Source organism: Sitophilus oryzae, unplaced genomic scaffold (assembly GCF_002938485.1).
Source record: "Sitophilus oryzae breed Bouriz unplaced genomic scaffold, Soryzae_2.0 scaffold_1_pilon_pilon, whole genome shotgun sequence".
NCBI classification, from domain to species: domain Eukaryota; kingdom Metazoa; phylum Arthropoda; class Insecta; order Coleoptera; family Curculionidae; genus Sitophilus; species Sitophilus oryzae.
In genome coordinates this window covers 669,151-682,943 of record NW_022146725.1, presented here as the reverse complement: position 1 = coordinate 682,943, position 13,793 = coordinate 669,151, and the positions used below count along the sequence as shown (strand labels likewise).

The window sequence follows — 13,793 nt, the reverse complement described above, 5'->3', positions numbered from 1 at the left end:
AAATTTGACTTAAATAATCCATTTAAGTCTTGAAACGACTTTTGACCGGTAGGCAACTCTCAATTTACCCATTGGGAGTCAGTGGCGTTGTTGTAGAAAGGCGCTTATTTAGATAATATTTTAGTAAAATGTAAAATCTGAATTTTTTCTCTTACATTACATTATTTACTTACTTACATTGTAACAAAATCATAATTATAACCCTGTTAATAATTAATAATGTTTTTATTAAAAATATATTCCGGTTTATTCTAAAATTATCTTCAGAATCTAAAATAACATACAAGAATTTTAAAATGATATTACATTATGAAACAATATTTTTTAATATACCGGGTCGTCTCAAAAGTGGCTCACCCTATAACTTTTTAATTTTTTCAGATAAAAAAGAACAGATTTGTATGTTAGTAGGTATATGACATAAATTAGGATTTATTGACGTATTCAATTGTTTTTGGTCTCTTCCTGTTTCACCGAAATGATTACATCTTTATTTTTAAAGGCACCCTCGGTATATTGCTACTTTATTCGATAAAAAATGATACTCTGAATAGAATGACATATCGTATGTCAACTTTTGACATTGTCGCTTAAAAACAAATCCTATTTTAAAATTCAATCCAGTGTGCCATGGTGTTGTTAAAAACACTAAGTTTTAATGAAGGAGCCTTGGAAAAATAGTTTTGATCGTCTAATGGGTTTCGTGTCTTGTCCGGTTAAAAGATGTACAAATCGTATTTTTAATCATACATATGTCAATTTTTTCAAATGGAACAAGGGTGACTCATTAGCATATTTGGAAAAAGCATTTTTTTATGAATATATTGATACCACACATTTGGTATTTCGAGTCAAATTGTCGTTATGAACCGCGTGTTACAATTACAATTAAACCATATGCGAGAATGTCAAAAGTTGACATATGATGTGTCATTCTATTCAGAGTGTCATTTTCTATCGAATAAAGTAGAAATATACCAAGGGTGCCGTTTAAAAATTAAAAGTTATAGTCATTTCCGGTGAAACAGGAAGTAACCAAAAACAATTGCATGCGTCAATCAATCCTAATTTATGTCATGTACTAACATACTAAATCTTGTTTTTTATTTGAAAATATAAAAAATTATGGGGATGACCACTTTTGGGACGCACCCGGTATAATAAAGACAGTACCGAGTTAAATAAATGTAGTTTTCATTTTATCCACTTCCTATCACCTTCCTTGCTTTAATCGAACAGATATATGTTTTCTCTAATTTACATAATAAGACATCACTTAACCAGAAAAAAAATTACAACAATTATATTTTTTTTCTCTCCCTGTCGCCGATTCTATTATATCTGTGGAATAGATCCTGTTTTGATTAATATTAGGGGTTGTAAATGTTTGACTAAAATTAATAATTTTTAATTAATTTCAAAAATTACGTAATTTCGACTATAAAATTTCTTCTATAACGTGTATTTTATTATTTTTATCCTTTTTGGACTCTAAGACGTTTTTTCTAAACTTTTATTTAAAAAACCTGTCCTAAATCTCAATAAAATATAAAAAAGTTTAAATACGATATATTTTTAATTTAATTATAGCTTCATTAAAATAAAAAAATTACCCGGCTATGATACGGAGAGTTCAGGTGTACTTGAGAAACGAAAGACAGTGTTGTGTTTCTCGGCAGAGTCGTCAGGGAACGACCGTTACGACAGAGACAACCTATCTATCGCTCGTGTCGCACTCGTTATAACCTAAAACAATAACACAACAATAACAAGACAGTGTCTGACCGCATGTTCCAGCTATTTATGAATGAGATGCTCAGTCTATATTTTATTTTAAGTCTATGGTTAAATACCTGTGCTTATATTTTACAGAACAAAAGAATAGTTCTCGGTGGGACTCTCTCTATAAATAAATAATAATAATGATGTCACAGACTCCATTTTTATCAGAAACTAAATATAGTACACCAATTCAATATTTATAAACAAATATATCCCTTCCATTATTAGTAATTCATAAAAATTCTTGATAAGATTTTTATTAGACTTATAAAACCTATAATCGAAAATAACAGGTACGTTAAAATTGAATCATAATCTATGATTCATAATTATAAACAATATAATTTTCGAAATATTTGCATAATTTGTATGCTCACTCACTGCAGGAACCTTTTTAGGGTTCCGCACATTTTCCGAGATATTTAATTTGAAAGATTTCGATTTTCTGAATATACCCCTTCGAAAAAAATCATTTTTTTTATTTATTAACTGTTTTAACTTGCCTCATCTGGTACGGTTAGAAGACGTAAATGTAAGAATTATAAATGCAATTTGACCCCCTTTTTGGATTATGTCGTATTTTAAAAAAATTGCCGAAAGTGAAAAAATCCATTTTTATTTATTTTTCTCACCCTGTATGTACCTTTTTGACTTAATTAAATGATCTGCATCGATCCACGACCAAAAATCTTTCAAATCGGCATAAGTGAAAAAAGCTCGATTTCGGTCGGGAAAATTTTTGGACATATTCGAAACACTTTTAAATAAGGCGATTATAGGGCTCCACTAGCTCTATCCATAGAGGCTTCACTGGTCTTCTCCCTACTTCCCGTTTCCGAGATATTTACGTTTTTCGATATTAGCAAAATTTTAACTTTAAGTCGTTTTCTACGAGTCCTGATGAAAATTTAAGAAACGGAAAATAGGCCATGGGAGGGCTCCATCACTCGTCTATCCGAAATAATTAATTATGATAAATAATTGGTTTCTTAGAATTGAAGGGTTTGGTAGATATTCTAAAAAAAGTTTTTTTAATATTAATTATTTAACAATTATCAACCGAAAATTTGATTTTTTATATGAGATACCCTGTATATTTTTAATTTATTGAAGAGAATTTAAAATTACCTTTCCAAAAATATAGCATACTTGATATTTTACTCGATTCCTCTTCGAGATATAGAGTTTTTAAAAATTTGCCCACTTTGAATAAGTAAGCTTTGAACGGCATCGGCTGTAATGCAATATAATTCTAGCTGTGAGCAGCAATTAAAACCAAAGTAATATTTGCAGTGAGAGATGCAGAATTTTATAACAATTTAAACTATATTTAACAATATCAACACGTTTAAACTATATCTAATAACAAAAAAAAATAAATAGCAAACCAAGACATGAAATTTTACTACAGGTGTTCGACATGTCGACAATCTTCTTTCGAACATTCCTCGCTGAATTCATTAACTCAGTGGGGGTGAAAAATACCTTCGCATAACAGCCAAGTACTTCTAATTCTTGTTTAGATTATACCGGCAATTTAAAAATAAAAATCTTTATTCTTCCGCAAAGATAAAAAAATTCATAGACGCTAAGTCCGGCCGCCTCAATGGCCAACGGCTGAGATCTTGGTTAGCTATTCAATTATTTTCGGAATTGGCTGCAAAAATTTGCTGATAACTTCAGTTATCATAAAAAAAAGTTGAGTTTTCACCATCATGTTTTTGAAAAAAAATAGTTCCAGACACCTATATTAGTTTTCGTCAAATCTCCTATAGAAAAGATCACTATGCCGTTTCTTTTTAAAAGCGTCCAATTTGACCCCACTCTGTACCTACAAATTTGTACGGAAACCTGGGCGGGCGAGTCGTACTCGTAATTATCCGCTTTTTTATATTTTTATCATAATATAATCTTTAACTATTGGATTACAGAATCATGATGGCCGATCCAGTCAAAACGACCAACCCTCTAGTCAACCTCGAACTGATGGAGACCGCCTTAAAGAACCGAAACGTCCCCTTCGCCAAGAACCACATGGAAGAACTGAACAAGCAAATTAATAAGGACAACGCCCTAGAGGTGGTATTGAAAATAGGCAAATGGGTGCACTGGTCCGAGAATCAGCCTGTGAATTTTGAACCGTCCGCGCCGCCGCTGGTGGAAAACGACGAGGAACGAAAAGATAACTGGGTAAGTCCTTATCCTTCCAAGCGTATTAATGTCATTAGTGACTTTTCAGTCACAAAAATGACATTTAGTTTGTTCAAAATATGTAACATATGTGTATATCAAAACAGATTGAAAACGAAGATAGATAAAAACCCAATAAAGGATATAGAAGATATAAACGCCAGCTGAAATAAATTAAAGGCTAACATCAAAGAAGCCACAGTCGAAGCATTTGGTACCTGCACTATAACCAAGTCCGACAAAAAAACACAATAAAATGCCATGGTTCTCCCTAGAAATCAAAAATAAAAGCAAAGAAAAGAAGAAAGCATATCTAAACTATCGAGCACTGACACCAGAAGCATATGAACAATATAAAGCAATTCGCAATGAGACAAGAACACTATTAAGAAAAATTAAGGCCGACCACTGGGAAATTTTGCCAAAGAGAATGGAAGGAGACTTTTACGATCCCCCAAAACAAATCTGGCAATTAATTAGAAGTAAAAGACTAATGAACTTATTGAACCTCAGCATATCACAAAGGACACTTGGGTTGGATACCTCACAAGGCTCTACAGCAAAGAGGATGATGCAATCGAGCAGACTGATACACCAGAGATAATCACTAACGAAAACATACAAATAGGAAGCAAAGACATAGATATGGCGCTCCGACAATTAAAAAACAGAAAAAATCCTGGACAAGACAACATCCCGAATGATCTAATCCAGCAACTAACTAATTAGAAATATATTTATTTATTAAAGAATACCTGAAGAATGGCCAACAAGCACCACTATCCTTATGTTTAAGAAGGGGGAGGGGGGTAAAGAAATGCCAGAAAACTACAGGGGCATAAACCTACTCAGGACAACATTAAAACTAACAACAAAAATAATAACAAGTTAAACAGCATTCTATCAGATGAGCAACAAGGATTGAGAACGGGTAGATCATGTACTGATGCGGTCTTTGTTATAAGGCAGATTGCAGAGAAATCGATTGAGTACAACAGGCCAGCTTACATGTGTTTCATAAATCTGCAGAAAGTATTTGATCGTGAATAAAGAACAAAGGAAGTGCATCAGACTGCGGAATTTACCGGGGAATTTCACTAATGTCTATCGGTGGAAAAATTCTTGCAAAAATAATGTCATACCGCCTGCACCCATATATAGAAAAAATCCTTCCAGAATCGCAAACGGGTTTTCGTACCAACCGCGGCACCGTCGATTCCATATTTTCCATCCGTCAACTACAGGAAAAAGTAAAAGAGCAGCAGTCTAAACTTTATGTTGCATTCATCGATCTAACAAAAGCCTTCGACTCTGTGAACAGAGATGCGCTTTGGGCAATTATGAAAAAGTTCGGAGTACCCAACAAATTTCTTACAGTTGTGTAAAAGCCTCCATAACAACAAGTCAAGAGTGTCACATCATGGATCACTGAGCGACCCATTCCTAACAAATACAGGAGTTAGGCAGGGATGTGTCTTAGCGCCGCTCCTATTCACCATATTCATGGCAGCGCTCTCCATTTTAGTGGTACAGCAAACTGCAGGAGAGAGGATTGGGTATTAGATATAGATACGACGGCGGTCTGTTCAACATAAAAAGACTCAGGGCAAAAACACGTACAAAATTCATCACAGAACTTCAATACGCTGCGCTCTAGTTGCAAACACGGTACAACAATTACAAGAAATGTTGCACACATATACCTGGGCATACGAGGCTTTGGGCCTTAAGCTAAATATCGACAAAACTAAAATGATGTGCACTCCCCCGGAAGATCACAACAATGCTATAAAAATCGGAGAAGAACTATTGGAATATGTGGCGGAATTCAATTACCTTGGTAGTTTGATTTCGGAAAAGGCCAATATTGACTCTGAAATTCAGCACAGGATTAGTAGCGCCTCAAGAACATTCTGGAAATTAAAAGACAGGATTTTCTACAATCATGACTTGAGTACAAAAACAAAACTTGCAGTGTACCGAGCAATTATAATCCCCACCATGTTATATGGGAGTGAAACCTGGGTGCCGTACCGCCGACACATGAACGCATTAAACAAGTTGCAACCGAGATACCATAGACAACTCTTAAGAATCCAGTGGTTCCATCATGTCTCAAACGTATCGGTCCTTGAAAAAGCTAACTGTGAGAGTATTGAAGTCATGGTTACAAAATCCCGCTTAAGATGGGCTAGTCACGTATGCAGAATGCAAGAAAACCGCATACCAAAATCTCTGCTTTACAGTGAGCTTGTAGACGGTAAGAGGAGGCCGGGTGGACAACTGGAAAGGTATAAGGACATTTTCCACGAAAACTTAAAGGGGATTAACATGCAGAATGAGTGGGAAAAAGCAGCTCACAATAGAACTCAATGAAGAAGAGTTGTAAACTCAGTTAATAGCGACAACCAAAAAGTAAAAAGGCAACAAAGCAATGAGATTTTTGAATGTCCGGAGTGCGGTAGGCAGATACCATCACGTATCTAGGAAGATGCTATCTTTCATGGGCTTTTCAGTCACAGAAAAGCTCATGAAAGAAAACGCCTTGCGTGACCATCTTTTTTATTTGTGTCGAATACTCTTCAGCGAGTAACGGCTGTATATATGTATGTAGAACGCTACTAGATCTAGACTAGAACGAAGCGAGAATATAAGGCGAACATGCAGCAAGGTGGAGAACATTAATGAATGGGTATTAAGCCGAAAGCGCGAATGGAACGACCACATCAACCAAATGGTGGAAGGAAGAACAGTAAAGACAGCTCGAGACAAATCACCACTGGGAAGAAGAAGCACGAGAAGGCCAACAAAAAGATGGAGCGATAACCTGACCATCGATTAAAACTGTAGGCGTGCTGTGAAGAATGAACAGGCAATTTACCTAATGCGAGTATAGAGTAGGAAGAAGAAGAAGAAATTATGTAGAGGTGTACTACCTACTCTATACTCGTATTAGGAAGAAGAAGAAGAAAATATGACGTGACTAAAAGTTTATTTTGTGTGATCTATAAACAATTATTATCTAAAATTACCTTCCATCTATAAAGCCACATTCATTGAATGGGAAAAACTAAATAACACAATATTTTTTACAGATGGTGGAACCACTACGTAGACTTCGTGAAAACTGCCTGCATGTAATTGATCTCAATGGTGATATGATACTGAAAAAGAAGGAAATCGAAAATTTACATTACAACGATTTACTTGACATGACGTCGCGGGACAGTCTCATAGTGTCCAGCGAGTCGATCATCTACAGCGCTATCATGCGTTGGTACGAACAGGAATGCGAAAGGAGAGCGCTAGATAAGGACACCGCTAATCCTAACTCGATTCTCAAAGATCTGATTTATACAACCAGGTAAGAATTTATACCATGCCTTAATAAATAAAAAAAAACACTTTGTAGAGTACTACAATGTACTGTTCTTTTACTAAGACTGGAGATGCAGTTGAGGTTGTGGGACTTCTGGCGTTACAGCAGCATAATAAGACACTATTTACCACTTTACTATGATTTTTAAATGACATCCTAGGTATTTTTTACTTTATTCGATAGAAAATGACACTCTGAATAGAATCCTAGTAGAATAACATATCATATGTCAACTTTTGAAATGTTCGCTTAAAAAATCGCATTTTAAATTTTAATCCAAACAAACATGCATCTATTAGTGTCATGGCTGTGTTAAAAACACTAATTTTTAATCAATCATATGTGAAAATGACAAAAGTTGATATATGATATGTTATTCTACTCAGAATATCATTTTCTATCAGATAAAGTAAAAAATACCTAGGGTGTCATTTAAAAATCAAAGTAGTTAATCGATCAATCAATAATTTATTTATTTCCATAAAACCATGTAAAATAATTGTATAGGAATAGTGAATTCTTAAAGCTAACACAAATATATAATACAAAATATACAAAAACAAACACAACAGATCATAATAAAATTATCATATGGTCTCATATTATAATTTGCAGGTATTCCTCCACACTATAAAAGCTCATTTCTAACAAATAATTATTTATATTTAACTTAAATCTATTGAATGTATTACAGGATTTAATTTTAATAGGAAGATTATTAAATATATAAGGTCCTATATATTGTGTGGTGATCGATAAGTCACTTTAGATTTACAAATGCTTATGTGCAAATCTAAGGCGCTTCTAGTACTAAAACCAAAGCTAAAACTATGTACATTACAATTTCTCTTTAATTTATCATAGTTGAGAAAAACGTATAGACCTCGATATAGACACACTTCATATATGAACAAAGATGGAAGGGTTAAAATATTAAACTTGTTAAAATCGTGTTTTCAACTACTGTACCGTATACACCTCTTCTGAGCAATGAAGACATCCCGAGAGAGCGTTAACCAACCCCAAAAACAAACACCGTATATCAGTCTTGCATCGACATTTGCAAAATAAACTTGGTTTAATTGATCTGATGTTAGAACTGATTTTAATTATCTTAAGACATAACTTTAGCAGTCTATTTTAGGTATGAGTTGAGCACAAAGTGCTTCCCAGTTAAAGCCGGAGTCAATGTGAAGTCCAAGGAATTTAGTAGTCTCACTGAAAGATTTTTTTTATTATCTAATTTGACATCCAACTAACCTCTGTTCATGATGATAACGTATAAGCGTTGTTTTGGTGGGGTTTAAATAAAGTGAATAGTTGGAAAAATATCACACAGTCAATTAATTTAATTAAATTATTACTATTCTGCTCTAAGTATACTTCGGACTTGTCTGATATTAAAGATGACACATCGTCGACAAAAGCCGTAAAAACGCTGGCATCATATATGTATATTATTAAATTGATTTATAGCATATAAAATAAAAAATATTGGACCCAGAACTGAACCCTGGGAGACGCCAATGGAAATATGTACCAATAAAATTCGATACAAAGTTTCTAACGTTATTTATAGAGTCAATATTTTGAAGAGAAACATATTGTTGTCTTTCGATTAAAAATATTTGGTCCATCTAAACAAGTTACCGCAAAAGCCATATTATGCAATTATCAATAAGAATTTATTTAGACCAATACAGTCGAATGTAGGGTTGCAACCTGTCCTTTTTTAAAAAGGACAGTCCTTTTTTGGAACAAATTGTCCATTTTACTTTTTTAGTCCTAAAAAGTCCTTTTTATTTACGTACCTATTTTCCCTGAGAAATTATCTATAGCAACAAGCAATATTCCATTCGCCAAAATTTAATTAGACATATAAAACTTATAAATAAATGTTTTTTTAAACGTCAAAAAAGTATAAACTTTTGCGACGTGATTGCAAGATAGCAGGTCATTTTACACACGCCTAAGCAAAAGTACGAAAATATATTATGAAACTGACATAAAGAGTCAAATTCAACGAGTGTAACCATAATTTCTCGATACGAAAAAAATCGGTGTCCAGTTGGCTTGAAAATGAACTTCGATGACATTCTCCATATAATTCCGCAAATAAAATGACAGCTATCTTCATTTCATAGCCATCGCTGACGCCGTTTTTTTTATCATACACTATTGTTTAGAATCGGCAACATTATTTAGAACCCCCCGTCTCAAATGATAATTTAGGATATATTTTTAACCATTTTGATCTTAAAAAGAGCTTTTCACACTTTAAAAATAGCAATTTATAATTGGCGGTTCACAATTAACAGCTTACCCCCTCCCCTCTCCCCCCGCTCATTTTTCATAGTCCAATGTCCTTTTTTACTTTGCAAAAACAACCCTAGTCGAATGCCCTACTGAGATCACAAAAAGTGGCAAAACAGTGTCTTATTATGCTATTGTAATGCAACAAATAGTTTTTTACGTGTAACAAATTCAGTAAAAAATCAAATTATCTATGTACCATGGGAATTGTAAAGTTTTAATAACCTCGGGCAATTATTGTTCCTCGGGCCATAGGCCCTCTTGACAAAAACTTTGCCCTCGCTTATAAACACCGTTATAATTCCCTTGATACATAAATAACTAATTATCACGCACAATTATGATCAATAAATGAATTTCTATTTCCAGATACGGACTAATGTCAGAAAAGGAATTCCTCAGCCGTACCATCGACGGTCACAAAGGACCAGATAGAATGGGGATACTAAACGAAAGGGAAATAAACGACATCCTGGAGTACATCAAACAGAGAGAAAAAAAGAAAAAAATCCCTAAAGAGCTGCCCTTCAAGATGTCCAAGAAGAGAACCAACGAACTCAAGCAATGCAAGAAACACAGGATGGAAACTTGCATCATAAATATGCTGAGCTGTTTGGTTGCTGTGTTCGATTGATAAACGGAATGTAATCAACTTAATGCGAATGCAAAATGAAATGAAATTTGGAAAGCTAAAAAAGAATCTTGAAAAAATAGCATTTGCTGAAATATTCAGTAAATGTAAAAAAAGAGCGCTTTAGCTTTGTTTTTTTGTTACGAATCGGCACCAAAAAGAAAGCAAATAAAAACGACTTTATACAGGGTAAAACAATAATATTATAAATAAGCCAAACATCGTCTTGTCACCTTTTTAACTTCTACAGTTTTAAGTAATAATACCTTCTTAATGTGTATGATAAAAAAGTTGTATAATCGAAGAACCCAGCTATTCCCAGCTATATTTTAATGTATTCAAACTAACCAATTTTTAATTATACATGCCTTTATGGAAGTATAAAAATCAGTTTTTCGCAAATATCATTTCACAAAAAAAATTGAATAAAAAATGAAGCCTAGGTCTTCTTCTTCTTTCTCCTTTTTCGTAATTTCTTCTTCTGTGTTCGTACATTAAGTCCTGTGTTTTCTTCAATGGTTCCCTAAGAACAGTTGGGATGATGAAGACCAGCTTTCATACCATCTTATAGATGGTCGTCCCGGCGGTCGAGGCGTGTTGGGTCTTTTCTCCTTAGTAATTTTCGCGAACCGGTGGTTTGGCATCCTGTCCACATGGTCTCTCCACTCTCTTCTGGTTTTTGCCCATCTTACTACATCCTGTACTTCACATGTTTCTCTTATATCCTCACTTCTTTTCTGGTCATATAAGGTATATCCTGTAATTGATCTAAGTGTTCGCATTTCTGTTGTTCTTAGGAGCCGTTTTGTTGTTGTGTTCTCTGCTATAGTCTCTATCGCATATTATGTTATAACCGATCTCACGCGAGCCTTATAAATTTTAACTTTGCTTCTGACGCTTATATATTTCGCCAAATAATATCCCTTAAATATCCTGATATTAATGACGCCTTTGTTGTTTGGGTTTTTACTTCCTCTTTGAAATTCCTAGTGCTTGTTATATTTGTCCCTAGATATTTAAATGACATCACTTGTTCTACACTCTGAGCATAGATTGCGAATTTGCATCATCTAGGCTCTCTAGATATTGTAAGGGATTTCGTTTTTTTCACAGATATTTGCATGTTAAATAGTTTTCCCGTTTGTTGGAACTTATACAGAAGCTTTTGTAAGATATCTTCATCTTCAGATATGAGTACTGCATCGTCAGCATAACATATTATTTTTATTTCTTTATCTCCCAGTCGATATCCTCTACCAGCTTGTTTTACTTCATTTATGATTTCTTCCATTACGAAACATACATATTTTTCTGCTTAGTTACATAGGCCGCTCTTACATATGTGTAATTCTCGGTATCCAACTCTTCGATAACTTTTATAATATTAGACTGAATTCTCCTTAGGTCATTGAGCCTAGGTCATTAACTACAAAAAATATTCTGACACTTTTTTTCGTAAAGTCCCAAGAAAACGGTTAAAAACAGCCCTAAAGGATCAAAGAACGGGGTTTCCGCCAATATTGGCCAAAAATACTGCATGTAGATATTTCTATTGATCGCCAAATGGAAGATTGGATCCTTAACTAAAAAAAATGATCCTGGCACTTTTTCGACAAAAAAGAACGAAACAAAAACGAAACAAATTCGACTATTCGTAATTAAGAAATTTTCTTTTGTTTACGACACTTTCCGGAAATCCCAAAAAAGCGGAAAAGCCACTCACAAATAGTTTCTTCTAAACATCTAAAACTTTTTGAGTTGCTTAAAGAGACTCTAAGAACAACTGTTAAAAAATAGTTAAGCTATTATTAGTGAATATGAATAAATTTGTAAAAGTCTGGAAATTTTTAAGCGAAGGAATATTTGCCCGTTTTTTTTATTACCATAAAAGATGACAAAATTCAAACAAGTTCCAAAATGTGATTTCTGTTGATTCCACCTTTTAAATGAAGTTTGAATCATCAAAAAATAAAATTTTTCCTATCAATCAATGAGACGCTAATGACATCTATCTTCAGAATGTTAAAACTGGAAGAGGAAATTCAGGGATCTTCGAGGCGGAATATCTCAAAAACTACCAATTCTGTGTAAAAAATGATAAGAACCATTTTTGTAGGTAATTATCTATCAGTATCTATTAATTATCTATTAGTATCAGCTTCGTTTTTTATTCCAAGAAAAAATTTGTAAATTGCATATTTTGGCAGATATTTGCGATATGCTGATTTTTTTATATACAGAAGATACCAAAAAATAGTTTGGTTATAATTTCTAGTAATATTTTTTTTTAAAAATAATAAAAATCCGTCTTCTTATTTATAATCAACAAAAATCCATCTTTAGATGGATTTTTGAACCACATGACAATATCTGAATATCTTTGAATTTTTCTACACTTATTTCATCTTCATAATGGAAGATAATCTAAGTGTATGAGAGACACACATAAATCTCTAGATAATTTATTTACTTATACCAATAACTATTAAATATTCAGTGACATTTTTTTTATATTGACTGACTACCTCAAATAAGATTCTGTGACATTTTAGTTAAAAAGTTAGTACTATTTGTCGCTTTTTGACAGCCCACATTCAACCGGCCATTACAGGGAACTTTATTTCATTAATTTTTACTAATGACAGAAAAAAACTTTTATTCGATTATTATACAACTTTTGGATCATAAAGTAAACTAGATTGATACTATAAAATTTATATTACACATTTTATATAAGAAATATAAGAATTCTATATTATTCTATTTCATGTTAAATGTTCAATGTTTTGTACCCTGTATGTATCAATTACTTAGATGTTTAATAAGCTTCTTAATGCAATTCTAGTGTGCCATGATATATTTTAGCCCTTGAAATGTTTTATCGCTGATCAATGACTGAGATCAACATGTTTTTAATATTGTGTTAGTAATACAGAGCCAATCGAAATATGTGAAGATGATATCAAAAACGACATACTTTTAAAAAATATACCTTATAGAGATATTATATTGCTATATAAACTTTTTTTTTATTTAACTACACTATTAAGAATAAAATTATTATTAACTTAATAAAATGATTGATTTATTTCAGTTCATAAATTTAATTTATATCAAAAATATAATGCTTTGTTTATTATAATATTTATGTATTAATTTACTCAAGTGAAAACATATTTATTTATTATATTTCAAAATTTTATGATAGCTGCAATATTAAATTTTTTTTAAATTATTTTTGAGGAAATTTAAGTTAAGGATATTTTTTTCGAATGTAGATTGTATCTTCTATTTTTCTCAATTTAAATATCTATATAGTATACTTCTTAATTTTTGTAATTCGATAAAATTCCTTATAACACCCCCTGCAATGTTATTTTATTACTTATTTAATTTATTTTTATTTTAAGTATATACAGGGTGTTTCAAAACAAATGCGAAAAACTTCAGGGGGTGATTCCTTGTTCAAAATAAAGGGTAGTTTGTTTTATAAACGTT

At 32.7% G+C, this 13,793-nt stretch overlaps 1 protein-coding gene across 5 annotated transcripts in view; it reads left to right on the top strand.

Moving 5' to 3' along the window:
• The window catches only part of LOC115883822 (BTB/POZ domain-containing protein 1-like), a 123,799-nt gene extending 110,561 nt beyond the window's left edge, over window positions 1–13,238 (top strand). For all 5 annotated transcript variants that reach the window (XM_030902225.1, XM_030902228.1, XM_030902224.1 and 2 more), the window contains exons 3-5: window positions 3,714–3,972; window positions 7,068–7,336; window positions 10,034–13,238. In XM_030902225.1, the coding sequence (XP_030758085.1) occupies window positions 3,714–3,972; window positions 7,068–7,336; window positions 10,034–10,298 (793 nt within the window). In that variant the 3' untranslated portion in view covers window positions 10,299–13,238. The remainder of the gene's footprint in view (window positions 1–3,713; window positions 3,973–7,067; window positions 7,337–10,033) is intronic.
• The last annotated feature ends 555 nt before the right edge of the window (window positions 13,239–13,793 follow it).